Source organism: Festucalex cinctus, chromosome 4, assembly GCF_051991245.1.
Source record: "Festucalex cinctus isolate MCC-2025b chromosome 4, RoL_Fcin_1.0, whole genome shotgun sequence".
In the NCBI taxonomy this organism is placed as follows: Eukaryota; Metazoa; Chordata; class Actinopteri; order Syngnathiformes; family Syngnathidae; genus Festucalex; species Festucalex cinctus.
This window is the reverse complement of record NC_135414.1, coordinates 13,285,841-13,313,792: the sequence shown is the minus strand read 5'-3', so window position 1 is coordinate 13,313,792 and position 27,952 is coordinate 13,285,841. Positions and strand designations below refer to the sequence as shown.

Sequence of the window (27,952 nt, the reverse complement as noted above, 5' to 3'; positions counted from 1 at the left end):
TTGGGAATGAGTTGACCTGATTGCTATTTTTTCCAAAAGTATATATACCCATCATCGCTCGTACTCATTGCACGATGTTGCTTTTATTGTCCATAGAGGCTATAAAAAATAAATAAAACAAAGTAAAAAAGTACATATGTTTGGATCGGTCTGATACAAGTGAACATCTTGAGTAGTGGAAAGTAGAAGAATATTCATAAATGACTTAGTTATAACACTTACAATGAGTTCACAATTTTTGTACAAAATACCATAAGTGTTTTTTTTTGTTTTTTTTTTATATTTTTTTTAAAAAAAAATTATTTATTTTTATTTTTATTTTTTTTTTTTTTTTTTTTTTTATGCCTTAACGACTAGGTGGCGCTGTATTTATAACTGAATTTTGTCATAGAGATACCTTCAGGCCATGACTATAAATATACATGTCAAGTTTGGGATTTTTTTGAAGCATGTACCGGGGAGTTATTAAGCATATCCTTCATTCACGATACTGCTTTTAAAGTCCATAGAGGCTATCAAAAATAAATAAAACTAAATAAAAAATACATATGTTTGGATCGGTCTGATGCCAGTGAACATTTTGAGTGGTGGAAAGTAAAAGAATATTCATAAATGACTTAGTTATCACACTGAGAATGAGTTTACAATTTTTGTAAAAATACCGTAAGTGGGGTATTTTTTTTTCATGCCTCAAGGGCTAGGTGGCGCTGCATATATAACTGAATGTTGTCATAGAGATACCTTCAGGCCTTGACAATATACATACATGTCAAGTTTGGGATTTTTTGGAGCATGTATCGGGGAGTTATTAAGCATATCCTTTTTCAGTGCAAAACACAAATTTTGATGCCCCGCCCTCATCATATAGTATTTCCAAAAGTCAAGATTTTTCCCCCTGTCGTTGGCTCAGGTCTTGACATGGTCCAGGTCAAGTCTTAACTCAGTCGGATGAAACGTGTAGGAGAAGTGGGCAAAAGTATGCCCCCTGTAAATGTGCAAAAATTGTCAAAAATGGGACATTCAAAAATTCGTAGCTCACTTCCTGTTCATTTTAGCATATGGGTCCAAGAGACTTTTTTGGAGGTCTTGGGATCCCTCATACACCTAAAAATATTTGTCGTTCTTGCTTAAACGTACAACTGGGGCTGCTTCATTAAAAATTTCTAGGGGGCGCTATTGAGTCTTTTTTTTTTCAAAAATAGCACAATCAACAATAAAATATTGCTCATTGTACCAGGCCAGATGTGTGTGCCAAGTTTCATGAGTTTCTGTACATGTTTATACCCTCAAAACTTCCGTTGTTTTCTTGGCAAACAACGCTTCGCCACGCCCACAGCAATTCGCGAAAACTCACAAACTTCGTGTTGTGACATCATGAAGGCCGAAACCCTCATCTGAGCAAATATGAGGTAGGTCCAGTTAACGTGTTTGGAGAAAAACGTAGAAGAAAATTCGTAAGAAAAAAAAAATGCCACTCGGTGGCGCTATCAGTAAGATGAAATATAAGTTCGTAGATGTCTTTAGGGCTGGACTCTCATCAAATGTGTGAAATTTTGAGAAGATAGGATCATCTGGGTCAAGTTCATGCAGCTTTTATTGTCACGAAAAATCTTCAGACTTTGCGTTACCGGAGCGGCCACGCCCTTTGGCGAAAAGTTACAATATTCGGTGTGGGGCATGATCAACATCTTAAGGCTTTTCTAACCAATTTTCAACTGGATCCCTTCAACGAGCTCGGCACAGTAGCTAAAAACGTAAAGAATGACATTTATTGTTACCACTAGGTGGCGCTATATGTATAACTGAATTTTATCATATAGATGTTTTCAGGCCGTGACTATTACGTTGCCTGAGAAGTTTGAGATTTTTTGGAGCTTGAACATGGGAGTTATTAAGCATTTGCTCTTTCTGGACAAATTAAATTTTAAAGGCAATATTTGATGCCCCGCCCCCGTCATATAGTATTTCGAAAGGGCAAGATGTTTTGCCCAGTTGTTCTCTCAGGTCTTGAGATGATAAATGCCAAGTTTGAAGTCAATTGGATGAAAAATGTTTGCAAAGGGGGAAAAAGCATGACCACAGTGAATGTGCCAAAATAGGCCAAAATTGGACATTAAAAAATCCATAGCTCACTTCCTGTACATTTTAGCTACATGGTCCCAATAGACTTTTTTTGTGCGTCTCGGGGTGCTACACGTGCCTGCCAATTTTCGTTGCTCTAGCTCAAACGTGCCGGGCTTGTTTTTTATTTTTCTATGCTAGGGGGCGCTATAGAGTCGCGTTGTTATGACGACTTCATAATATAAAATTTTTCGCCGGGCCTGAGGAGTGTGCAAAGTTTGGTGAGTTTTCGTAAATGTTTAGGTACCCAAAATCGCGATCGTTTACGGAGAATAATAATAATAATAATAATAATAATTCGAACGAAAAACAATAGGGACCTCGCAGCGGTCGCTGCTCGGGCCCTAATAATAATAATAATAATAATAATAATAATAATAATTCGAACGAAAAACAATAGGGACCTCGCAGCGGTCGCTGCTCGGGCCCTAATAATAATTCGAACGAAAAACAATAGGGACCTCGCAGCGGTCGCTGCTCGGGCCCTAATAATAATAATAATAATAATAATAATAATTCGAACGTAAAACAATAGGGACCTCGCAGCGGTCGCTGCTCGGGCCCTAATAATAATTCTTACAAAAACAAGAGAGACCTCGCAGCAGTCGCTGCTCGGGCCCTAATAATAATTTTTACAAAAACAATAGGGACCTCGCAGCGGTCGCTGCTCGGGCCCTAACAAAACATCAATTCAAAATGTCTAATATAGCCGTTTAGGATTCAGGAGCACAACTTTCAGTGCAATATGTGACAAAAACATTCTTGTTTTATACATGGTCCATGTGTAAAATAACAAGGTATTAATGGCTTAAAGTTGTGTTCCTAAAATCTAAATGGCTATGTTTGACATCATGAATTGAATGGTTTGTTTTTTTTAATGGGCAAAAGTGTTTTAAACATGGAGAGTGAATTACAAAGTAGACTTGATACAGAATATTGAAAAAGAAAGTAAGCCAGGTGTCAGGCAGCTGTCAAACTCATTTACAACTACCAGCCAGGCATCCGTTGGTAATGCTAACAGGTAGCTGCTAGCCACTTACGTTGGAGACTTCTGCCTTATCATACAATGATGGTGAAATTAATTAGCGGTTTCTTAGCCCCCCAAATTAGTGATTGAATTTGAAATCGGGATAGCGTTGTGTTGATGTTGGTGACAACTATAATGTCAATCAAAACTATGATAAAGAAATCCTAAACGTCTAAAATTGAACTCAAGCTAGCCATCACGACACGACGTGGGCCAACTTCAAAGTAAAAGTCTGCTAAGGCTATTAGCATTGCCGTCAATGTATTATTTGGAAAACTTTATTTTGAAGTTAGCATTAGCGTAGGTAGCGTGTTATGTTGAGTATGTTTCCAGCTTCCTTGACATGTCAGAATGGTGTTGGGAAAAGAGGTAGAAAAAAATCCTGTATCATTCATTTGGGGACTAATTTCACTCCAAAAATACTCCCTTACATGCAACTTGCATGATCCACAAGGATTTTCAACTAAACCTAAAACTTAAATGTTTTTTTTTTTCTTTATTTTGGCAGGTAGTTAAAGGCCTAACGTACCTGTGGAGCTTAAAGATACTTCACAGAGGTGAGTAAACTTGGGTTTGGGCTTTGTTTCGGTAAAAAGAGCCGAGTTGATAAACATCAGTGTCAGATTGCTGATGTTGCAGTTGTATCACACAGTTTGTCTCTGCAGATGTCAAGCCCTCCAATATGCTGGTGAACACCCGAGGACAAGTCAAGCTATGCGACTTTGGTGTCAGCACTCAGGTACACTCATTCGTTTTTTGAATGTTGGAGAGGTTATTACTTGGGAGAGAGGGAAGAGATACATTTCTACTGTGTGCAGTCCTTTGTGTCTATGGTCAAGCTGTCAATCACTGCATTCATTTTAGACCCAGTGCTTTCCCAAGGGTCTGTCTTGTACATTCACATTCCCCCCATCCCATTGTTCTACACCCTTCAAAAAAATCTCGTTATAATTATGACCACATCCACAACTGCGAAGCCTCATTGATATGCATTTAGAAGAGGTGGAGACGGCGTGGGTGACAGACAATAATACCCTTGTCATTGTGTGCATGTTTGTGTCGGTGTGTTTTTCTCAGTATATGTCTGTCTGTGTGCCTGTGGAGAATGTTGCAATATGTGTGTTTGTAATGTAAGCATTTGGGAGCTTTATCTGAACACCAAACCTGAATATCTGCTTACCGGTACCTCTTTACAGAGAAGCAGCTGCTTAAACTGTTCTTCATTTTTAACCTCACATTTCTTGTAGGTTCCAAGGACATATACTGTAGTTACACAATTTACTCTTCTGTAATGTAAAATGATAACCAAGATTTCATTTATTATCACTGTCAATATTTACAGTTGGTGAATTCAATTGCCAAAACATATGTGGGAACAAATGCATACATGGCAGTAAGTGAACTTTAACTATATTGACTTTTCTTTGACAGAGAGCTCATAATCGTGTCCATGATATGCTCTTTTTTTGTTTTTGTTATCATATTGTGTTTACACAGCCAGAACGGATATCAGGGGAACAATATGGTATCCATGCAGATGTCTGGAGTGTTGGAATCTCTTTCATGGAGGTACGACAATAAATCGTCTGACTTTATGAGATTCATAAGCGTGTGCGTGTGTATGTGTGTCTTGTGTCTAGTGAGAGCTGATGATAATGATGCAGTGAAGCAGCGTTCATTGCTCCCCAGGGTCTTGCTAAAGTGCCTGATTGACAATGTGTTTTCAAATATCATTTAAATTTCAGTATCCCACTCTTGTCACTTGCCTGCCCACTCAAGTTATTGATTCTCAATCGGTTTCTGGCCACAGTAGAACAAATGGCTTATTGTGTCACTAATGTTTAATATTATTACAAGTGTAACAATAATGAGGAGCTGGCAAAAAATGAGAAAATGAACTATGTGATTGTTTAGCCCTGTTTTACCTGTCCCTTTTTATTCAGTTCATCTTAGCTACACATTGAGTTACATGAAATGACCTGCACTCCTACTCAATTTAGATTGAGCTTCACCAACCATCATCTATCATCATCATCATGTTGCAATCTAAATAACCTCCATTGACCAAATGTAGGGAAACCTCCAATAATAAAAAGCACACATACTCACATACTCACAGGCATGCATCGACTAAACCATTCAAACTGCGTTCAAGCACCCTCGTGTAAAGTCACTAAAGGTCTGGCTCTGATGTGTTCTCAAGACCTTGACTGGCCTAGTGTTTGAATGAGTTGATAAGTAATCTGTCCCACAGTTCTGTCTTCAACATCAGGAATCACAAATTTTGGTAATTAACAGGCACTGCGAGTATTGCTGGGTAAATGGGAGTTGGATGTTCGAACCATCACATGTCCTCTTGCATTCACCAAAAAACTGTGACACCCCAATACTGCTTACTTATACAGCATTCTTACGTGACTAAATAAGTACCATCAGAATCCCGACTGGATGATGTAAACACAGAACTGCCAAGTATCCTTAACGAGAACATCACAGAGACCACCTGGCTCATCCCCACAGCAGCATCAGTTATGCAAGAGATACTTGGCTAAGAGACGGACGGAACAACCTGAAGGCCACCTCCGTGGAAGAGTAGGCTAGAGGCACAAGTAAAGGTGATCCGGAGAGAAGTTAGCCTCCTAACATAGCAAAGCAAAGTTGTGAAGCTGAAGAAAGAAATGCCCAAGAAATATGGCTCAAAATCATTCATGCCTGGTGGCTAGAAATTAGTAGAGATTAGTCTGGTATCCAGGAAGCCTGCCAGCTTTCCTTCCTATCTACCTTCTGTCCGTCCGTCCATCATCCATCAAAACAGTCATCCAAACATTTCCTCCCCTTTGTACATTTTATGGTCACCGAGAGGTAGGAACCTATATCCTAGCTGAATTTGAGTGAGAGGTTGGCCAAACCAATTTAACAGCATTCACAACATATTAGTAGCCATGACCAACTTTAAAAAAACCAAAAAAAAAAACCATTTAATTATATTATTATTATTATTATTATATTTTTGTCAATAATACAAAATAATATTTATTTGCATATTGTGCTGTTCTTCACACAGCTGGCCCTCGGGATGTTTCCCTACCCACAGGTGAGTTCTTCAGTCCATTTGTATTTGAAAAAACATTTTTATTATTATTTATATCTAATTTCAGGGGCTTGTGATAACGTTTGTACCGTCATACGGCAGTTGTCAACAGTTGGAAGCCACCAGTAGTAGTTCAGTCCGAACCACACACCATGGGCACAGTCCATCAATTGTTAGTCTGTCAATGTTATTTTAACTACACTTCTGTCATGCTAAATTACATGTTATCACCACAGTATTTCCTCACTAATGTCACCACATATAGTATGTGTACACGGTCATAACTGCCGGAAAAACTGCTCCTGGCCAACGGACTCAATGGTCGTTTCTCAATATGAAGAACACAGGGTATGGTGTTGTGGATTTGCCGCAATATTTGCGATAGCAGCACGAAATGCACCGTAGGATATTTTTGTAGCCAAGTATTCACAGGCAACATCTGATGCATCCTAAAGTTTATGAAGAGAAGACAAGAACAACATTCCGTGCGTGCTTGCTTAATGCGTACTTTCAATTAGAACAGTACAAGATCAAAAAGACATAAGAACGGACAAGAACTCATATTGAGAATTGGTTAATAAAACCCCTTAGTGGCTCAATAACCTGTCTAATGTAAAATGCCACACCAAAGGACCCCTTAGCTTAGCAGTCTAACAACATGCCTGATGTAAAAAAAAAAATAACTGAGCCCTATACTAATGCTTACATAAAGGTAGCAATAATGGGTAATTTACAACAGGAGGAAAACATGATTGGCGCGGTCTGTAGTCACCCAAGCTCTACAACACGGCTAGCTATCAGTATTGGGATGGAGCCAAAAGGAAAATGCTTCTGCACCTCCTTTGTCAACCTCGCTTTCTGATCATATTTCTCACGGTTACTATACTACCGTTTTCTTGTCACAAATCCATTGCCATGTGTGGTAAATCAGGTATAAATTTGCTCCCACCTATCAGAATTTGTGGGTGTGTTTGCGCCGGTATATGATTAGAGCAATATCCTTAGTGAATAGGTGGTTAATAGGGAGCAGACTGCGGGTGCAGTTGTGGAGCAGCGCATTCTTAGTTGATCTACCCCTTAGTTGTTTAAATGTTTCAATTGGTTTAAAACGAAACAACACATATTAAAATTATATTCTTGCCTGGCTGTGAGTACTCTGGGTTTCCAGGGAGTTTTATATAAATGTTCTGAATTATTCAAGCACATTCAAACTAATGTAAAATAGAACTCTGCACACGCATAAGAAAACTGGCTTTGTTAGTCACTATTCAAGGGAAAATGAAGGATATCCAAAGTTTCATTAGATGTCCTCTGAAAAGCCAAGGATGAAGACGTTTGTGTCAACTAGATTGTGAGGTTGTTTTTATTTATTAATTTATTTTTTTGAGAGGTGCTGGGTGATACACGCTATCTTTGATTTGAGTGCAGCATTTTCTCTCATTACATTACCTTAAGTCCTGCTCAGATGTAATTGCCGACCACAGAAGTGACTTCCCAATCTCATCAAGTCTTAATTAGCCCTTGAAATGGGTTTATCTCACTAATCTCTACTTGAGCAATCTGATTCTGGTTACCTCAGCTTCCGTCGTGGGCCTATGCACGAAATGAGAGCCTGTGGTTTCTATCTAAAGAGTTTGATGCTTCAGTTATGCTTTGATTTAATAAAAACAACTTTCCAAGCATTTCAAGGGACCCAAGATCATTTAGCAGTATTTGATAGACAAAGTTGCTTTGTAGGGCCTAAAACTAAAAGCATTCTCCATTGGGATGTAACGATATCCAACCATCGCGATACGATATTATCACAATATGTAGCTCACGATATGATAATTATCACGATATTGTGGGGAGGTTGGCGATATTTAAAAAAGGTCACAATATTGTAAAAAGAATGAGCTCATACTAAAAAAAAAAAAAAGCACAATATTGTGCTTTTGTACATTACATCAATGTTATGTTCTTATTATTGTGATGTTTTATTATTAGTATGCTATTATTATTATGTTATGTTGTTAATGCACGCACACATTGAGTTCCTCCACATAATGGCTTGCTTCACGGGAATATTATGTTCCCCTTTGTCTGACAATTAGCGTGCCTTTTAAAACATAGAAGGGCCAAAACATCCCTAATGAAAATTAAATTGGACTAAAAAAATAGCCACCAGAGGGTGCTAGAACTGCACGAATGGAAATCAACCTGACTCTTTTAACAGATGTGTTGCTTTTAAATATCGTGAACATGACGGCGACGATATTGTGGCAGTTTTAATATCACAATATCACGATATTGCGCTTATCGTTACATCCCTAATTCTCCATCAGGCTGTCTCGACTTTGGTACAACCTGCTCGATGAGTGAAAAATTGCAAAATTGGTGATATCCTGTAAATCAATTCTTAAAACTCACTTTTACTGAATGGCTTTTGTGATGTCCTCTTCTCCTCCTTAAAAAAAGATATCAGCCCTCTTGGTCTCTGTTTCTGTTGTTGAGATCTTCTACAATGTATTGGTTCTTCAGTCGGTTTTATATGATACAGTAGACTGTATGGCAGCTGATGTTTTTTTGACCATTTATACTTGTGATTTGTTCAAGTACGTGCTTTTCTTCTGTCTGTCAAAGGACTTTATAAACATGTTTTTAAGGTGCTATTTAATGGATGGATATATACCGGTAGATAAAATGTATTATGTACCGGTAGTAGATATAAAGCCATTGTGCAGTCTTTGTAATTCCCAGTTCTTGATCATGTTTGCAAAGTGAAGCAAGAGCCCAAAAAGTCTTAGTGAGTGTCTTAGTGTCATGCAGCTTTGTAATCTCTTAATTTTTCTCAGCCTCCATATGGTACCGCTGACCGATCACCTGCAGGCTGTTGCCGAGTGGTCTGGCAAGAGTGTTTGGATCTAGCAAGTAAGGCACAGCTCGCCAAATTCCTCAGGCCTAAGCTGCCATTTTTACAAACGTTGGCACAGCTGTCAGTACAAACCCCCCATTACACTTTCCCAGAGACCATTTTAATACAGACTAAGGATCGAAGTTTTAGTCTGTACTGTAGTCCAGTGAACGATAGATACATGGTTTGCGACCAATATTTTCAGAATGCTTTAAACTTCTGAAAGGCTAGAAACATCAGTTATGAGCCTTTTTCCCCCCAGAAACAGTGTGTACTTGTGTGTGTGTGTGTGTGTATGCTCACAGTGGGTCGTAGCATGAATTGATGCATGTGTTTGTCTGATCAGAGGTTTTTGTCAGGTGTTAATTGAGGTCTTGCTCCAGCAGTGTAAAAGTATTTGAAGACACTAGATGACACTGAAGTGTGTACAGCCATCAGCACATTTGGTCCTGACTGTCTTTTTTGTTTGCTAAATGGTATTTTTGTTTCTCATCATGTTGTTATGTTCCTGGCAAACTTAACTCAATAGTGTTTATCACTATTTATTACACTTTCTGTTGCTATCACGGGGAAGGTCTTAATTCATTGTAGTGTAACGCTTTAATATGTATGAAAGGTCATACAAAAGAGAAGAAAAGAAAGGCAGTGTACAAACGGAGAGGTTGGGAAATGCTGTCCAAAACGTTTAAGCGTTACAAAATACAAATGAGAGGAAATGCCTTGCAGATATGTCCTATTCTGTCTAGATAGACTTAGGAATATTTTTATTCATATTCAAGTGATAAACAAGCTCAGTGTTAAGAAGAAAAAGATATGGAGGAGACCACTTTTAATACGTGGTTAAGCTTTCCCATACAAAAATAAGTGTTTGGTTATGCTTGAATTGGTTTGTGTTCCACAATACAATTTCAACCTCTGAAGCAGTATGCAATTTAGTCCAAGTAATTATTTCAGGGCAAATTACTTTTACATTGTTGCCTTTAATGTGTCTGAATCAGGCAAAAGTGGATATGGAGGCAGTTTAAGAGTCTCTTGATATTTACAGTGTGTGGGAACCTGTATTTAATTGAGTGAATCAATAAGTGCTATAATATACTGTCAAAAGAGTTTCATAATGAACATTTTTGTAGGAAACATTATTAGATTAGCCAGACATTAGCAGAGCCTCCATCTTGAAACAGCCATCTCTTAGTCTCTTAGAATATAATAGTATTATAAATGTTGCTAGGGAAGTTTTCTTCTACTAAGGTGACCATGAAAATGGAATGTAAAACTTTAAATTTTATTATTGTACAGTCACGGGAAAGCATCATAGGGACATCACTCCTGTTGACCAAATTTTAAATAGTTAACTCCACATACCCACAGTTCGGTATTTGCAGATTTTTTTGCGCAACCAATCCCTAGTTATTTGCTGAAAAACATGTATATTTGTCATTCTTGTCCTCAGGCCAAAGCTCTAAAAGTTTTACTTTGTGCTGTCTTGTGGGATCTTGGTAACGCAAAGTCAACTCCCCCCCCCCCCCCCCCCCCTCTATTCCTTCACATTTATTGTTGTATATAATGTCAGTAAGATGAGGTTATTGACTTCTGTTTGTGTAAAGTGCTAGTGTACATATTTGTTTGCCCGTGTGTGATGTCAAATCACCAGCAAGTTTTTTGGGCTTGTCTGCTAGCTTAATACTATTGATGAGCCTCTTTTGTATCTGTTTTTTTTTCCTTTTTGTTTTTGTTTTTTTTGTGTTGCCTAAAACAACTTACCCAACATTACATCTCAAGATACTTATTAATTGTAATGCTAATTTGCTTTTGTAGCTGGTTGCTCTCCCCCTTTGAGCAATTGAGTCAGACTTGTGTGTAAAGTGTACTATAGTTTGCGACTATTTTTCACCTTTAGTTTTGCGTTTAGCTTCTCCATATTCTCTTCTTTCTTCTTTCTTGGTCTGCTTTCATGGTTAGCTACTCTTCATCCGCCTTTCGTGACAACAGTACTCGAAAACTAATCTATCTTTTTGCTTCCACGGAGTCGAGGATTAGTTACTTAGAGGAGAGGATTTGCACCGCGCAACTTGTAGTTACTGGTGCTGAGCAAGTTAGCTTAGCTCGTAGCATTCGTCAACAGCCAGGAAAGAAAGAACCCAGGATGATGGGTAACCATTTTGACGTAAACATGACACTTTTTATCTGATTGGACAGTAGCATGTGAGTTGGATAAAGCCTTAAAGATGCATTGTGGATTTTAAAAATTTAATGTTAAAGATTTTCCTACATCATACATGCTATACCAATACCCAGATGAGTACAAAGAGCCCTGACTTTTTAACGGTGACTGTGCCTATCTGCTTGTATCATTTCTTCAGTTTATTTGGGGTGGGGGAGGGTGACGTCATGGTTGTCCCTGCTGAAATTTTGTGTTGCGTTAGCTAGCGTATGACACAACTGGGATGGAAACTGTGTGGGCGGGTTGTGTACAAAAAAAAACACCTTTGAGTGCACCCCAAACTCCAGCTCAGACTTCAGGACAACTGGAAAAAAATAAATAAAATAATAATAATAATAATAAAGTTTATTGGAGCACACATACTTGCATGCATGGGCTTGACATAGAAGCTGCAGTTATGCTTTTGACCAGAGGTGGCAGTCTTGAGTAAAAACATGACTCCCTCAATACTTCCAAAAGTGTTTGCCATGGATAAAATTTAAGTCTACGTTTATTATATACTGCATTTGTAACTGTTAAATTAATTAACTTCATTTTACACTTAAAAATGTTTGATATTTTGCTTGAAGCGCTGTACATTGTAAATTGTTTTATGATACTTAAAGGTTGTCCTTTGAAGCAGAATATTTCTTTGTTTTTCTTATGATAAAAATATACATTCTGACTCCAAACAAATGGGAGCCCAACATCCTGATTGGATTTCCAAGTTCCACTGTGTTCTAGATTGGCATGTTGAACATGCTCACTTTGACATCTGGTCATGCCGATTGTAGCAATTATTGTACATCTCAGTACCTCGAGATAACCTGCAGGGCAAGAATAAAGTGCTACTCTGAGAATTCACATTAGTGGATCTTTTATCCCCGTTCTCCCAAATGAGAGCAAGGCCATTAACAATTGTGTGTTTTCATTATGTAAATGGTGTTACGCATACCCACAAATTGCCACCAGGAAAGCAATAATTTTCTCCTAGTGATCATAATGTGTCCAAGTGGATCGTCTTGATTATGATATGCTAATTACATATTGCCATATCTCCCTTCTCTGGTTTGTGTTACAGATCCAGAAAAACCAAGGATCTTTAATGGTAAGTTTTATTTTTCTTAGCAAAACTCTTATCATGGTCTGATTCACTGGAGTTGCATTAAAATATTTGCTCATGCTTAAACTGCTGCTATTGTAGTTTGTGCACATATGGAATAATAATAAGGCAAGAGCTAAGGATGTTTTTGTCTGCATTTGATTTATCTGCAAAGATGAATCACAGTGATTTTCCCTATTGCCAAGAAAATCCCTCTCAGCTAACGTGTTTTTCATCTCCTCTTTCAGCCTCTTCAGTTACTGCAATGCATCGTTGATGAGGTGAGTCGTCGTCTTATGTGCTTTTGCATCTAAAGTCAGTCCTAATGGACCAGAAAGCTTATATTTTGTTTCCTAATGAAGCAAGCCACTCGGGCAGCTTAGCTCCCCGCTCGCTCAGCCTTTCACCCAAAGCAACTGCCTTAGGCAATACAATATAGTATATTCTTGCACATTTGTATGGCGGAACCTTCATTCATTAAGTGTTATGAACAACACTGCTATTCTGTATTCTACAAAGTCAGCAGGCTCAAAGCAGATTAACAAAATATTTTGAGACAAAGTGAAATCACTTGACTTGTGTAATATTTTTAAAATGTAATCCAAGTTTACCCCAATTTTACCCCAAAACGAGTTGCATGATTACCATGCATGTCGTGCAAAAAGCTAGAGTGCAGTCAATTAATTGAATAACGTTAATTGATTTGTTGACTTAATGACGCAATGACTAAGTTTGTACATAGGCAAAGCAACAACAAGAAAAAACAACTGAAAATCATAAAAGTTGAGAATAAGACATAAGCATCAGCTAGTTCTAAAAGATGATAATATGATACTGTCTAAATTTAATTGATGGTGAACTTCATTCGCTTTATGTAAAGTTACAAGTGTAAATACATGAATCCGGCTCATATGTCTCGGCTGGTTGAGGAGTTTATACCAAGATTCTGGCAACCGGCCCTTAAATTAACTCCTCCACAGCTTCAACACACACAACAGTATTTCAAATGTTGTTAATTTGCACCGCATAAATTATGAGAGGGCATATTTACTGATATATTCATGCTCAAAAAGCAAAGCACAACAGCAAAAACACTACCTACCAGGGAATATATGCTTAATGTCACATGTGTGCTCAAATATTTTCTATTCATTAACCGAACAAAGTTCAATATTTAAGTGTCAGACCAATTACAATAACAAAAGAATTGTAATTTTACCCTTGTGAATAATTCTTGGGGGGGGGGTGAAGTCCAGGGTTATTATAGTTTGGGAATTTTCATTTTAGGTTTTATTTCATTTTTGAGTTTCATTTTTTAAATTTAGTTATTTTTAATTAGTTTTCAGAGTGGTTTTATTAGTTAATTAGTTTTAGTTTTTTTGTTTGTTTTTTAAATGCTAAGTTTTAGTTTAGTTTTAGTTTCAGTACTAGTTTTCTTTTTTTTTTTAAAGTGTATTACTTGTGCACAATATTTAATAAACAACATGGTTAAATGAAAAAACACATTTCTTACCTAGCGAATGTGCTTTTCTATTGACTGCTGCTAGATGACGTCACTTCTGCGTGACGCAGTTTCAAATGTCTTTATTCCGGTTAATATCGAAATAAATATACTTAAAATCACATTTAATATCATCTCCAAAGGTTCATGTATTAAAATAATTACCAAAGACTAAAACAAAGGACATTTTCGCTTTAATTATAGTTAGTTTCAGTTGGTTTTGTAAACATAAAATGTAGTTTCAGTTAGTTTTTGTTTTTTAAAAGGCAAGGAGAAACATGTTCATAATACCCCCACCAAAAAAAAAAAATGTTTTGGGCCATTTTTTTTTTTATTATTATTAATTTTTTAAATTACTCAGCACACACTTGCTGCCAGTTGCCCATCCCTACTCTAATCCATGAAACCTTTTACCTGTTGATGTAATTATTAGATTGTATATGAAACAACTGCACTCAAAGAAATTGTTCTCTCCTTCATGATCTTTTGAAATTGTTTACAGTTGATACCTTGAAGTAGAGCTTCTCTGTAGTTGGTCCTACCATCTGGCCACTCTCATTAATGTTCCTCTTTTCTGTTTGAGTAAAAGCAAGCAGCTCTACTGATAAAGAACTCCCTCTTTATTTTCAAGCCTGTAATTACTGATCTAATTTTGCCTAATAATTGCTTCATGGCAATGACATGTATATTTACTCGTACCCTTGTTCTCATAGTGGAACCATGTTGTCCACCAGAGGAATAATTCACATAGATGATCCACTTTCATCAGCCTGCTTGTCTTTTGTACTGTTGCCTGTTGCCACATCAAAGCTGCAACAGTCTTCCTCTCAGCTGGAAACATGAATATAAATGTGTGTCTGTTTGATATCGCAAAAGGTACCAGTAAATACTCTTACTTACTCATATTTAAAAATTATAATTAAAAAGTCTTACTTACTTGTCATATTTAAAAAGCAACTTTTTATTTATTTTATATGTTCGATGATTCATCCATGTGATGGAAGCATGTGAAGTTTTTTTTTTTTTTTTTTGCACAGCAGGGCTACAAATATAAAGAGTAATTAATTCATCAACATTTTACTAATCCCCTGCCTGGTGTCCCCAGATTTTATTTTTTGGTACCCCAGTTGTTAACCTCTATTTTCAAAAGTTTTGGGTCACTGGGGCTCATTTTGAGGGAAGCCCAGACTTCCCTCTTCCAGCTACTTCTTTCAACTCTTCCTGGGGGATCACAAAGCATTCCAAGCCAACCGGTAGCTCACCAAGGAGGAAGCATCCTGATCAGATACCAGAGCCACTTCATTTGTTCCGGTCTGACCCCCTCCCGGATGGCTAAGCTTTTCTCACCTCATCTCTAAAGGACAGCCTTGGAAACTCATTTTGGCTACTTGTATCCAATTTACAACCCATCCAACGTCATCATCAAAAATACAGTATATGCAGTAGTACACATATTTGTGTTTTCAAGGGGCCCTGGCCATTAATATACATGAACAAACATACCACCCATGAACTTAACATTTTTCTTTATTATTATCTTCAAAGGATCCTCCAGTTCTTCCTGCAGGACAGTTCAGCAAGACTTTTGTTCACTTCGTCACTCAGTGGTAAGTCTGTTTCTACAGAGTTGTCATTGTTGTCATCTGAATGTATTCACCACTTCTTCACAATCTCATAACACATTTTCATGGTCCACTCAATGTTGTCCTGAGGGGATTTATATAGCTTTGTGTTTGAGAATATTGTTTCGTTTGATTTAAATGACCAAATATTGCTGTATTAAGCCCTGTAATTGACTGGTTATGAACAGTCAAACAGCAACCCACAGAAAATGGGTGCATGAATGGATTATTTTATGGATGGACAGTCCGTATCTTGTATTGAGTAGATTTTAACTGCCTGCTCTTTCAGTATGAGAAGACAACCCAAAGAGAGACCTGCACCCAATAACTTAATGGTAAGTTAAACCAATTTACTCTATTAAGCATGTGTAACCTTGAAAATAATCACATTGAGAATCTGTGTATAAAGTGTTATCATATTCCTGCACCCCGGTTAAAGTCAATTAAATGAAGTTTTTAACATCCCTGTAGCTTTTGTCTATAATTGTACTTTTTGTGAAGTTGTAGGGTTCTCAGTCAAGGACCTTTCAAATCCGTACTGCTGTATGAAAATAACATGAATGAACATCTTGCTTGTAATGAAAAATGTCACAGAGGTCTGCAAAAAAAACCTTGAGACTGGTTTAAGGTGCACTTAAGCAGTAATTCATTAAATCGGCATTTTGTTGAAGATAACGCCCAAAGTACTGCTCAAGAGTTAATTAAATGTGTTTTGACCATTTTTAGCAGACAAAGCAAATCTATCAGAAGTATCTTTCTGTGTTTATTTGAGGTGAGGCTCTGCAATAAGTCACTATCAATATATAAAATATATTTTGTGATATGCACATTATCAATATTAACACCACATCTGTCTGATAAAATGTTTGTTGTAAAAAAAAAAAATGTGGAAACAAAACCCAACCTTGAAATTGTGTGTGTTGGAGGCAGAGACTACAATGTAGCGTTATATTTAATAAATCAAAGTATGTACGGCTTTTATTTTGTAGTAGTAATCTAAATTCCTTGCACTTTGCAAAAACCTGTACGCTAGGTTCATAAGATTTTTTTTTAAAACCAGTTTTCACAACTTCTTTCTGTAATTTTGAGTTGAATCACTGAATATCGTTGCAGGCATTGCAAAATTGAAGAAAACATATCATAGTAGAATGAAAATGGGGGTGTTTGCTCCTTTGGTAAAGGAATGACCCTAAGTGGGGCCTTCCAAAGAATTGTGGACAAAGTGTGGAGAACAAACTGTCAGTCACCCTATTACGTAATTTTTATATGTAACTGTAATTTATGCATACGTCAGCACTTAAACATGAGCAACAGGCATAGCATTTATCATCATTTCACGCAGGTGATATCAGATCAGTCAATGTTAGCTCTTCTGTTGGTACGTCACCACCTCATGCCCCAGTCAATAGATGAAATAGGTTGAACAAATGTTTTTTGCTACATTAATACATTAACCAAACATTTTCTTTATAAATTGATACAAGTGTAGATGTGATTAAATTTATATAAAAAAAGGATTAACACATCACATTATCGTAGGTCTGTATTCATCTTTCCCTTTACGTCCCAAATGTGTTTTACGGTCTAACTCTGGAAGCTTTAATATGAATTGTACAACATTACTTCCATACTGTGCACGGTGTTTGTTTGTTTGTTTGTTTGTTTATTCATTTTTTCCTTTCGGACACATTACAGTTTACATCAATCACATCACATCATTTGCAACATTGACATCCGAAAGAAGGGCTGACGGGTAGAAGCCGAAGCTTATTCGAGACCCGTCCCCATCGACCCATTACTATAACGCATCAATCATATACATTATTTAGAATAGTCATTAATTTTTAGCGTTATCCATCCCATACTATCCCAGACACTGCTCGCTCAGTTCATCTTGAATGTCCGTGTGTAGATTGTGGCTAGTCCCAGTCATTTGGAACTGGTGAGTCGGTCCCCAGACGCCACCAGCAAGCCCACCCCGCCAGGCGAGCAGCCAAGGCGTGTTCTCCGCGCCACAAGACCAGCATTCGTACAAAGCCGCAACAAAGCGCAGGGACATTTTGCTGTCTGTTTTAAGGCCAAGGACAAGTGGCAGTTAAGTCCTCAGAGAGCTATGTGGTGAAGTTTTACGTTTTGAGGACAGAGCATTGAAGGGTGTAAATGTGCAGCTGCTAACAGATAGCAAGTTTACAGTCTGACACCATAGAGGACTAAATGGAAACCATGGTCTGACACTCATTGGTAGTGAATGGCTCATGACAAAGCGGTTGTTTTTAGCAGTACATTTTAAGGCAGAGGTTATTTTTTGGGTTGAGTTTTTGCGGTTAGTTCATCATCATTTGTACAAATAAAACTTCTGTTTCAGTCACATCATCCAAACATAATTTTTTTGTGGTGTTAGATGATGATTTGATAACAGATCTGTTTGTCTGATGGATAATTCGATTAGACGTGCTATTAATGGTGATCCGCCTCACAATTAAAAGGTTGTGGGTTCAAATCCGGCCTTCTTGTGTGAAGTTTACGCATTCTCCCCCTGCATGTGCAAGTTTTCTCTAAAAATTCCGGTTTCTTCCTACATTCCAAAATCATGCATGGTAGGTAGTGTCAAATTTAATCAGCCATTTTAAAATTTACTCTCAGTTTTAGTCCAGTTTCAATCGCACCTGTTAGTTTTTATCATATTTAGTCAACCTCATCCCGTTTTTATTGAGTCAACTTTTTTTTTTTAGTCCAAGAAAATATAATTTTAGTCGTCTAGTTTTAGTCAACAAAAATTGTCAACGTTTTAGTCTAGTTTTAGTCAGGACAAACATTTTACACCTGTATTTTATTTAATTTTTTTATCAGCAGATAATGTTGATCATTTTGGATCTAAAACGATTTCACATAAAATTTTCTCTCATCTTTTTGATGAAAAACAACTTCACACACAATTTCAGTATACCGACAAGTGGCTACTATGGTTCCATTCTGTTAGCTAGTAAGTTAGCCAGCATTAATTAGCCGTTGGATTAATGTTACGTTATAACTATGTGTGTGTGTGTGTGTGTGTGTGTGTGTGTGTGTGTATATATATGTATATATATATATATATATATATATATATATATATATATATATATATATATATATATATATATATATATATATATATATATATATATATATATATATATATATATATGTGTGTGTATAATATATATATATATATATATATATATATATATATATATGTGTGTGTGTGTATATATATATATGTGTGTATATATATATATATATATGTATATATATATATATATATATATATATTTTTTTTTTTTTTATTTAAGTGTATATATTTATTTAAGTGTATTTTGTTTTAACCTTTCACTGTTTACCCACTTGCTGTCTGTCCCATTTGTTTGTGTATGTTGCACTCTTTAACTGCAGATTTGGAAGGGGGTGTGTCACTATGTGTCACAGTGACAGATTAGCAGACAGGCTTTTACAAAATCATATAATTTTCATCTTTTTTTTTTAAAGTTTATTCCAATATTTATTATATGAAGTACATTTTCGTCTCGTCTTCATTAGTCACCGGAAATGCATACTGATTTAAAATGCATACTGATTTAGTCCCAGTTATTATTAAAGAGGGTTTTTGTCTAGTCTAGTTTAGTTTTTGTTGTGTTGATAAAAATATTTATTTATTTATTTTTTTTAAGTTTCCGTTGATGAAATTAAGTCTAATTGTAGATTCATTGAAGACTGGCCATAGCTGTGAATGCTTATTGTGTACCCAGTTATTGACTGGCGACTCGTTCAGGATGTTCCTCAGCGATGATAAGAATTACAGATAACAGATGGATGCTCCTTATGGTCTGTAGAATCAGAAAGGTCACAATGTTTGCTGGAGTAAACTATAGTGGTAATTCCCAAGACAAGGTATCAAGGGCAGTTTTTCAAATAAAGTATCTTTCAAACATGCCTTACATATTTAGATATATACAAATTTCTTTTATTGTTCACTTTTGTCTTGCTAACTCTCTCTATCATCTACTTTTTCCCTTACCTGTATTTTTGTCTTTCTTTAGGCGTTTTATTTCATTCTCCCTGCTATGCGCCCAGAGATGTAAGGTCACGGATGCCTGCCTTTGTAATGCCAGCCTGCTGATTGTCTCTCTTTTTCTCTCTCCGTTGCCTCATTCCCTCTTTCTTCCACACTTCTTACTCTGCTTCCCATTCCGCCAGCCTCCTGAGTCCATTAAAACTCTTTTACCTATTCTATCTGTATGTTAATGTGCCAAACAGCATCGACCTGTTTTGCTTGTGCTACCATTTGCCTTTAGTTTTTATCTTAGCTACTCCTTTCTACTAGAAGGCAAACTTATCTACTGCACTAATATATGTAAAAGTTGTAGCATCTCGACCGTATGAGCACCAGGTTTTGTCGGTTTGGGTTTGGAGCTCTTATTAGAAATTCCCTTCTGTTGTGTTCCCAAATTATTGATGTAAGTGTAACTTCTGGACTGAAATTGGACAGTTGGACCGATGCAGGTGTCATTTTGTTGGCCATAGGTTTTAAGACAAGCGCGATCAAATTGAATACAGTCATTTTTCTGATATGAAAGATAACTTTATTCTACCTATTTGTACTTTTAAAATGAATACATGAGGAGCCATCTGAGAGGAAAGTGAGTGTTTTTCTCTCTTATACTTATGCATTTTTTATTGTGGAAACACTATGCTACACTGTCGTCATAAGTTAATGACATTGCTCAGTTGAGGAAACTTTCCACTGGCCTGTCTCCAGGAGCTTAGCTGGTAGGATTTGATGATCACCTATCCTGTATGAGGTTTCTTGCTTAAATAACTGAACAACAAACAACAACAACAAAATGAAATATAACAGCAGATGGAAAAAAACAACAAAAGCAAATAACTGAATGCAACAGTTTGTTGAGTCCCTCTCCCCCTTTTGCTGAAAAATACACCATCTCATTCTGAAATTCCCTTATTTTCGCTTTTATTTTCAGTGGTCTATAATATTTTTTTTCAAAATGCTTATTTCTGTCTATGAAGGCCAGAAAACAAGTGCAAGGATTCAACAGTTACATTATTTGATTGGGATTTGATTGACATGTTATCTCTCCCTCCCTCACACCCTCATCATCCCTCATTCCCTAGCCAGCAGCCTTCACACAGCCTTCACACAGCCTTTTAGCACCCTTGTCAATGCAGCCCCCCATTCTGCTTCTCTATTCAAAGGCGTGCAGAGACACATTCAACCCCGGAGACACCAGATGAGCCCCACTATTTTTCACAAAAGAATCCCTCCCATGTCTGCCCATCTCCAAATTAACACATAAACGCTGTCTTAAAATACAGTACAGTACAATATATCTCTTTTGCTCAACAGGTTTTTTAAAACAATCAACACTATTATTCCTCAAATATGACAATTTACTTAAATTAATGATTATACAGTATTTAAATAAAGCAACAACAAAATGTACAATGTGCCCATGGAACTCATACAGGTAGATTCAATGATACAAGGCAAAATTATTAAAGTAGGTCCAAATTATTATCTAAAATTAGGCTCGTAATCCACAGGAGTTTCCGTTATCTAGCTCAAGTGAACTCTTGTTGCTATGCTTGGAGTTCATGACCCCAAAATACTGGCCTTTCGTTCAAGTCACATACAGTCTGTGGTTACTAAACACGTTGTGTGAATTTGTTAAAAAACGTAGAAAGCTCTACAGATTGCCAAATTCCTTTCAAATGTGGATGAATTTAGGACATTATGTAAGCCATGTTACCAAAATGTCTCTTTCCAAGGAGAGAAATTTCATCTCAATTAGTTGTCAGTTTGCAATTTACATGGTGCTATCACAGTGGACTGTCAATAGACTGTGCAAGTCGGCTGTCACTGATTTTTGAGAAAGACCTGCGAAAATCACCTCAACTCAACTTAATTTATAAAGCACTTTAAAAATCAGCTGCTTCTTTTCCATTGGGAGCTACACAAGTTGCTCCAAGACAACCTCAATGCCTAAGCTACTTCATGCATGGACGTCAAATATGCCGTGACACATTCAGGTTTATCCATTGGTAAGTTTCACTATGAAAAGCTTGTAGTCATCATTACACCAGTGGTTACAAAGCCTTTTCAGTAGTGAGTCCACATTTGACGCGCTTTCATGAAAATAATCCTGAGTTTATTTTGAGTAATACACGAGGAACACAAAACTAATGGTAAAAGTCTACGTACGCCAACTAATGGCTAGATATTGTGATACAAAATGATGAATAGTGACATTAATACTTTTCATTGGTGGCAGTAGGCCTACACAGATTCCATAGTTCCTGACGCTTGAGAACTTGCAACTCCTCAGCATCAGTCAGAACAAACTCAATGCCTTACAAAAGCACAACAAACAAAATGGATCGACCTTAACGTAACTTACTTTGAACTGCTTGTGAAGAAATGTTAAAACTCACTCTGGATTAAAATGTGTTTTCTACAAGGAATGTTCTGACTGAGGAACAGATAGCTTTTCGCTTGAACACCCTGACTGGCCATCCTCTTTCTTACTACTTGTTTAAGAACAACCGAGAGAACACCCTTTGCACGCAATGGGCCCAGCTAAGCTATGCCTACAGATCTTTAAATGGTCCGGCATGTTTGTGACAGGCAACTATCAGTTTGTATATTGTAAAATTACATGCATGTGTTCCCAACGTCCAAATTCTGCTCCCTCACAAGGTCAACATATCATTGCACCTTATTTGGGTTACTTGTGTCCATCCTGAACTTTTCCTGTCAGCACCTTCACTCCAAAATGCTTTCATGTTTGACCCATGGGTTTTCGTTGACAAATTTCCCATTCACACATGCTGGTGTGCTGCAATATGCCACTGATGCACTGATGTCAGTCACGCCATTGGAGCGTCATTCAAGTTGCATCCTCTGGCAACTTTTCTCTGTAATTGTCTGAAGCCAGCAATTTTCTGCTACTTATATATGACCACTGATGTAACCCAATTTTGTACATTAGTCGTAAAACAATGAAGTCTTTATCTTTATCATGAACCAGCAGTGGTAAAGTTATAGTGCAATTGCAGTACCATAAAAGTTTCCAATTTATTCCTTCCAACCTGAGATTTACAGAATCAGTGCCAAGCACTAACCTGGCAATAGCCAGATGGGGTATCTCTCCACAGTAATTTCGTCTGGAAAAGGCGGGACATTCTGTACAATAATTCGAGCTGATTGGACGATGCGACATTCTACATGTTTGTTTTAACCAACCACGGCCACGGATGAAAATTTCGTGTTCGTTCCTGTCGAGGGGGGGGCAAGCACGAACATCTTACCAGCTAGAAATGCACAAGGCGCCTCTCACTGTTCACCATTCAACAAGGAAACAGTGAGTAATTCTGCAAGAACATAATTAATTGTAGCATCAATTCGTCCATTTTTGGTTGGTTTGTTAGCCCCTGAGTCGGTGCTGGCTTCCTGGTTTCGTCACAGTTGCATATCCCGCCCCCAAACACAATGTCGCTCTGTAATTGGTCTGGTGGTTCGGGAACGATGTTGTCTGCGGGAGTGGTACAAGATGTATTCTCCAGAGTTTGTGAACTCATAAATACCGCAAGAATTCATGTTGCGAGAGCAAGGTTATCCAAGCAAGTTCTTGCAGGACAATTGTCATAGAAATTTGTAAATCCTTATGGTTAATCTTGGTTACATCACCCTCCTCTTTGTTGATGTATCTTTCAAAACTGTTTAACTCATTCAAACCCCAAAACATGTAAACAGTTTTTTTTAATACTTTGTCCTTCACTCCCAACAATGTATTTACACATTTTTATTTTATTTAATTTTATTTTTTTTTAATGCAAGAGCATACAGAAGGCTTTGATGCAGCTCTGACATGATGTGGCTTATGCATTGGTAGTTATAAAATAAACGGCCAGCAGGTGGCCGCAAGTATAAGAGATCAACAGCCAGGGCCATTTTGCAACAAGCTCTTTTTGTCAGTGTTTTCACCAAGAATGTGAATATTGATCAAACTTAGCTATTCTAGTTCAAATTGCTGCAAAATTGAAACAGATAACAAATATACTTGTTTTCCTGATGAAAGAAGAGACTCTAATTTTTCTTTTGGAGGTTCCATGTTTTTATAGCAATAGAACACGATATTCTGTGGATCGTCCAAAATAGTCAAAATCCATTAAAACGGGCAGGAGCGAAGGAGGCCGCTTCAGTGAAAATGGCTGCGACTGAATGACTTAATGAGGCAAAGATCAGTCTTTCTAAAACTTGCCTTGCAATAGCATATTAATCTTACCGTTATTTAAAATAGCATTAATTAATCTTCAGTTTAATACTCTCCTTTTTAAGACCTTAAACATTTAGAGTTAGGTAGAATTTCCCCGGGGTTTGGGTTATTTCTATATCAGTACGGTGCTTGTAAGTGATGATCCCATTTTGATGCGGCCAGGTGGTAATTAATGTGACATCTTAAAGAGTAATTTCCTCTTGTCTCACCCATCACGTGTAAGAACACCTTCACTGACCTAACTAAGGAGTACCTGTCACTTAGATGATCTTTCCTCACTAGTCCCATTCTTGTTGGAGGCAAAATTACAGTACGTGTGCAATTTGCAGTGTTGTTGATTGAAATGAATAGATTTCATTTCACATTTCACAAGTCAACATGACTTGCTTGATGTTTTACCGCTTAAGTCAAATTCCATCAGACTCTGGTGACCTGGCAGGATTCAGTGCTACGCCAGAGGATGACTTAGGACTGCCTCCCTTATCATCACTGTCTCTCTGTTGAGAAACAGTGGAATGATGGATGTGGGCATTCAGCACTTGGGGACACCCACGAGTGTCCACTACACCCTGTGTCAAAAATGCACGCACACATTTGCAGTGATGTGTTGGTAATTAACCTCAGACTGTGTTAGCTCCAGTTGCCCCTTAGAAGGACAAAGACGATTTATGAGGCTTCACACTTCCTTAAAGGTTTAGCTAGGATTGCAGCATAGGCTAACATCAGCATTTTGCTCTTGAAGTCCTATTTTGCTGTGCGCGGTATGCACCAACTGACTGTATCCTGTCCATCTACATTCTGTAACAATACAACTTCTATCATGTAATCACTTAGACGTGATGTCAAAATAGCCTCGGTCAAACCATGAAGCCATTATTGCTTATCAGAAACATGTTTTTAAATTTACAACGGTTCATATTTAGACATTTAAATTAGGATTTCAGCCGTGGCCAAAAACCAAGGCTTCATTGACAATGTTTGAATTTTTGAATTGTTGTTGATGAGTGTTGAAACTGACCAGTCACAAGGTTGTTTTCCTAATTGTACAACCAGGTGGCACAGATAAAATTCATGGCCAGCTTCGATTCGCTTGTCTCATTGACAACCACCTCCCTTCTTCACTTTTGACCTCTGACCGCCCTCGACGGGGACTGTGTTGTCTTTCCGATGAGGGTGGTGATTGTTATCATTGAGACATGGCACATAACATCTGTTTGAGTTGCAAAAGCCTTAGCAAGGGAAAGCTGTCAATATGAAACAAGACATGTTACCAACTATTAAAAAAAGAGTGTCCAATTGTGCAAATCAACACTGTACAACATATGAAGGTTTACATAAGATGGACACTTTCCTATTATGTCGTTACTAAACTATTTTACAGCCTGTCAAGCAGATCAATAAAGCCAATAATCATAAATGGCCTGACAACCCATTACGATACTAAAGTGTAATCTGTTAGTCTTAAATATTTAAGAGCATTTAATCATCTTCCAGTTTGATTTATCTGGGTTTGTGTTTATTATTATGTTTGCTTCCAAGCTGTGAATAGTAAAATTGATCATAAAAGATATTGCCCATTGGGGGTGAAACTATATCAGAAAGAAAAGAATGCATTTTCATTGCGCCTCCTGTTCATTTAAGCATTGATAAGTTATTCTGATGTCACCAGGAAGAAGTATTGTAAATATTCAGAGGGTTATTTACGGAAATATTAGTCACCTCTAGATATTGAGCAAAATAATATAGAAAAAGGAACCACTGAAGTATAATTGGGTTTCAAGTGTTTGAAAATTGAATTCTGTGGGGTCAAGATTTTCAATGTCAAAATGCATACTTGCATGATTTGTGTGTGTGTGTGTGTGTGTGTGTGTGTGTGTGGGTGTGTGTGTGTGTGTGTGTGTGGGTTGTGTGTGGGTGTGTGTGTGTGTGTGTGGGGGGGGGGGGGGGGTGTGTGTGTGTGTATTGTAATTTTCATCACTGCAAGCTATTATTTTGTACTTGAAGCCACTTTGCATAATCAGTATTTGGTCCACCATTTCACAAACTGAACGGCAATTAGTAAGTATGTATAAGTAATAAGTAATGATTTTATTTCATATTTAAAGTCAGATCCACAGCATTATCAGTTCAAGCCTCCTTGAATAGCACCCTGCAACCTTAAAAAAAACAGTTTAATTAAGATGTTGTGTCACTGTCTAAAACAAATTATTAACTGGAGAAACCAAAACTTAAGAGCTATTATGCATGTGCGTATGAATGTGACAACGCTTCTGATGTTAATGTAATCCAAAATATTTCGTGATTCTCTTTTAATATTTGCAGCCTATGATTAGCACGTCTACACCTGTACACAGAAATTTTAGTGACAATCAGTTGCGTGTCATATTAAATATAAAGCCTTTAGTGCTGTCAGGTGTGCAGACTCAGGACAATTAGTGGAGCCCAGAGTTCAGAACAAACATGATGAATCAGTGTGTAGCTGTTGTGCTGCTTTTCAATGCAGGTTAAAAGCCTATGCTTTTTCCCCCCATACGTATGACCATTGTTGGGAGTGGTAATTTAAAAAAGTAATTATTTAGTTGTCTAATTACTTTCTTTAAAAAGTAACTGAGGTAGTAATTGAATTAGTTCGTAACAAAAGTAACTACTGGAAAAAAAAATTGCTTTATATCAAATAATTTTGATTTTTCTTTTTTTTTTTTTTGGGGGGGGGGGGGGGGGCAGATTTCAATAGACATTTAAAATGAGTCAAATGGGCAGATAATTCTACATAAACTTCAGTATTTATTGCAAAAAACAAAAAAACTAACAAAAAAGAGGTTTATCCTGGTTTGAGTGTAAACACACTGGCTGCCATGACTGAGCCTGCTAATGATGTCATGCTACAGGTTCGAATTCGGAATGCTTCGCGGCTTTGGGAATCAGAATGTGGATAATGATTGATTTGGAGGGAAAACAGACACATTTTAAGACGAAATATTTCACTTTATATACAGTAAATCTTGCAGCCCGACCATATCTGGTACCGGCAGTGGGCAGGAACTGTCGGCCATAAGTGGAAGTGACGTAACATCCAGGGTAACCACCACCACCATTTTTTTTCATTCCGTAACATAGACATTTAAAACAGTCATAAAAATGTAATTAATATTTCATATGGAGAAAAATGGTTGACGTAAACGGGGAAAAATGTTTAATATTCAATTGGAGCTGTAATGTGACATAATCAGAACGTGGGTGGTACTCGTCCAGATGCAATCTTGCAGGCCGATCAGATCATATCTTATCTGGTGGAAGATAAGACTGTGGAAGTCCGTGATCAGGTAGTGACAACGGGGCCCTCACAAACCAGCAGCCTTTTTGTGGAGCCAGAGTGTGTGAACGCAGTAGTCGACTCGTACACAGCAAAAATTTGAATCAAGTTACATTTTTTGGAATTGATGTTAATTACTGAAGTGTAATTTTTACATTTGCAGATTTAAATGGTGTCCAGTTGGTGTTATTTTACAAAAGCGTTATTTTGAGAATATTTCATGTGGATTAGTATAGACACTTTTGAAGTGTTAAATTTAACTCTGTAGGTGTTGAATTAACACTGGCAATTTTGCTGTGTTAGGTAAGAAATCAATTGTAACGTTCAATGTGTTTTTTCCCCAAAATGTTGTTCTTGCACAGTGCGTTCTTTTAGTAATTTTACTCAGGTACTTTTTATTTCTTTACTTTTAAATGTATTTAACTTTTTGTCTGAAAATGTTTTAAATGTTGCACTTTTAATTATGTGAAGCACATTTGAGTTACCTTGTGTAAGAAATGTGGCATAGAAATAATGCTGCCTTACCTTGTTTTGCTTTGACAATATTTCCTTTGAAATGTGAGTGTCAGTGAGAGATTAAACTGCATTTAGATTGCAACGCTTTGTGAAGTCACACTTTTTTTTTTAAAGCTTAACAATTTTCCTCTTTGATTTGCTATCGCTGATACACTTTTATGAAAGGTTTTCACAGGGGGAAAAATAATAATTTCCTTTACAGTCGAGGTCATATCAGAAGTTGTTTAACAACTGAA

At 37.1% G+C, this 27,952-nt stretch overlaps 2 protein-coding genes across 3 annotated transcripts in view; one reads left to right on the top strand and one right to left on the bottom strand.

The window, feature by feature from the left end:
• Positions 1–27,952, top strand: part of map2k5 (mitogen-activated protein kinase kinase 5) — a 51,355-nt gene that overhangs the window by 21,480 nt on the left and 1,923 nt on the right. For both annotated transcript variants that reach the window (XM_077519026.1, XM_077519027.1), the window contains exons 13-21: positions 3,657–3,705; positions 3,814–3,887; positions 4,491–4,541; positions 4,646–4,717; positions 6,213–6,242; positions 12,414–12,440; positions 12,683–12,715; positions 15,481–15,542; positions 15,847–15,892. In XM_077519026.1, coding sequence (XP_077375152.1) covers positions 3,657–3,705; positions 3,814–3,887; positions 4,491–4,541; positions 4,646–4,717; positions 6,213–6,242; positions 12,414–12,440; positions 12,683–12,715; positions 15,481–15,542; positions 15,847–15,892 — 444 coding nt within the window. The remainder of the gene's footprint in view (positions 1–3,656; positions 3,706–3,813; positions 3,888–4,490; positions 4,542–4,645; positions 4,718–6,212; positions 6,243–12,413; positions 12,441–12,682; positions 12,716–15,480; positions 15,543–15,846; positions 15,893–27,952) is intronic.
• LOC144017443 (retinaldehyde-binding protein 1-like) overlaps positions 1–27,952 on the bottom strand; it is a 179,125-nt gene that overhangs the window by 149,921 nt on the left and 1,252 nt on the right. The gene's annotated exons all lie outside the window — the stretch shown is intronic.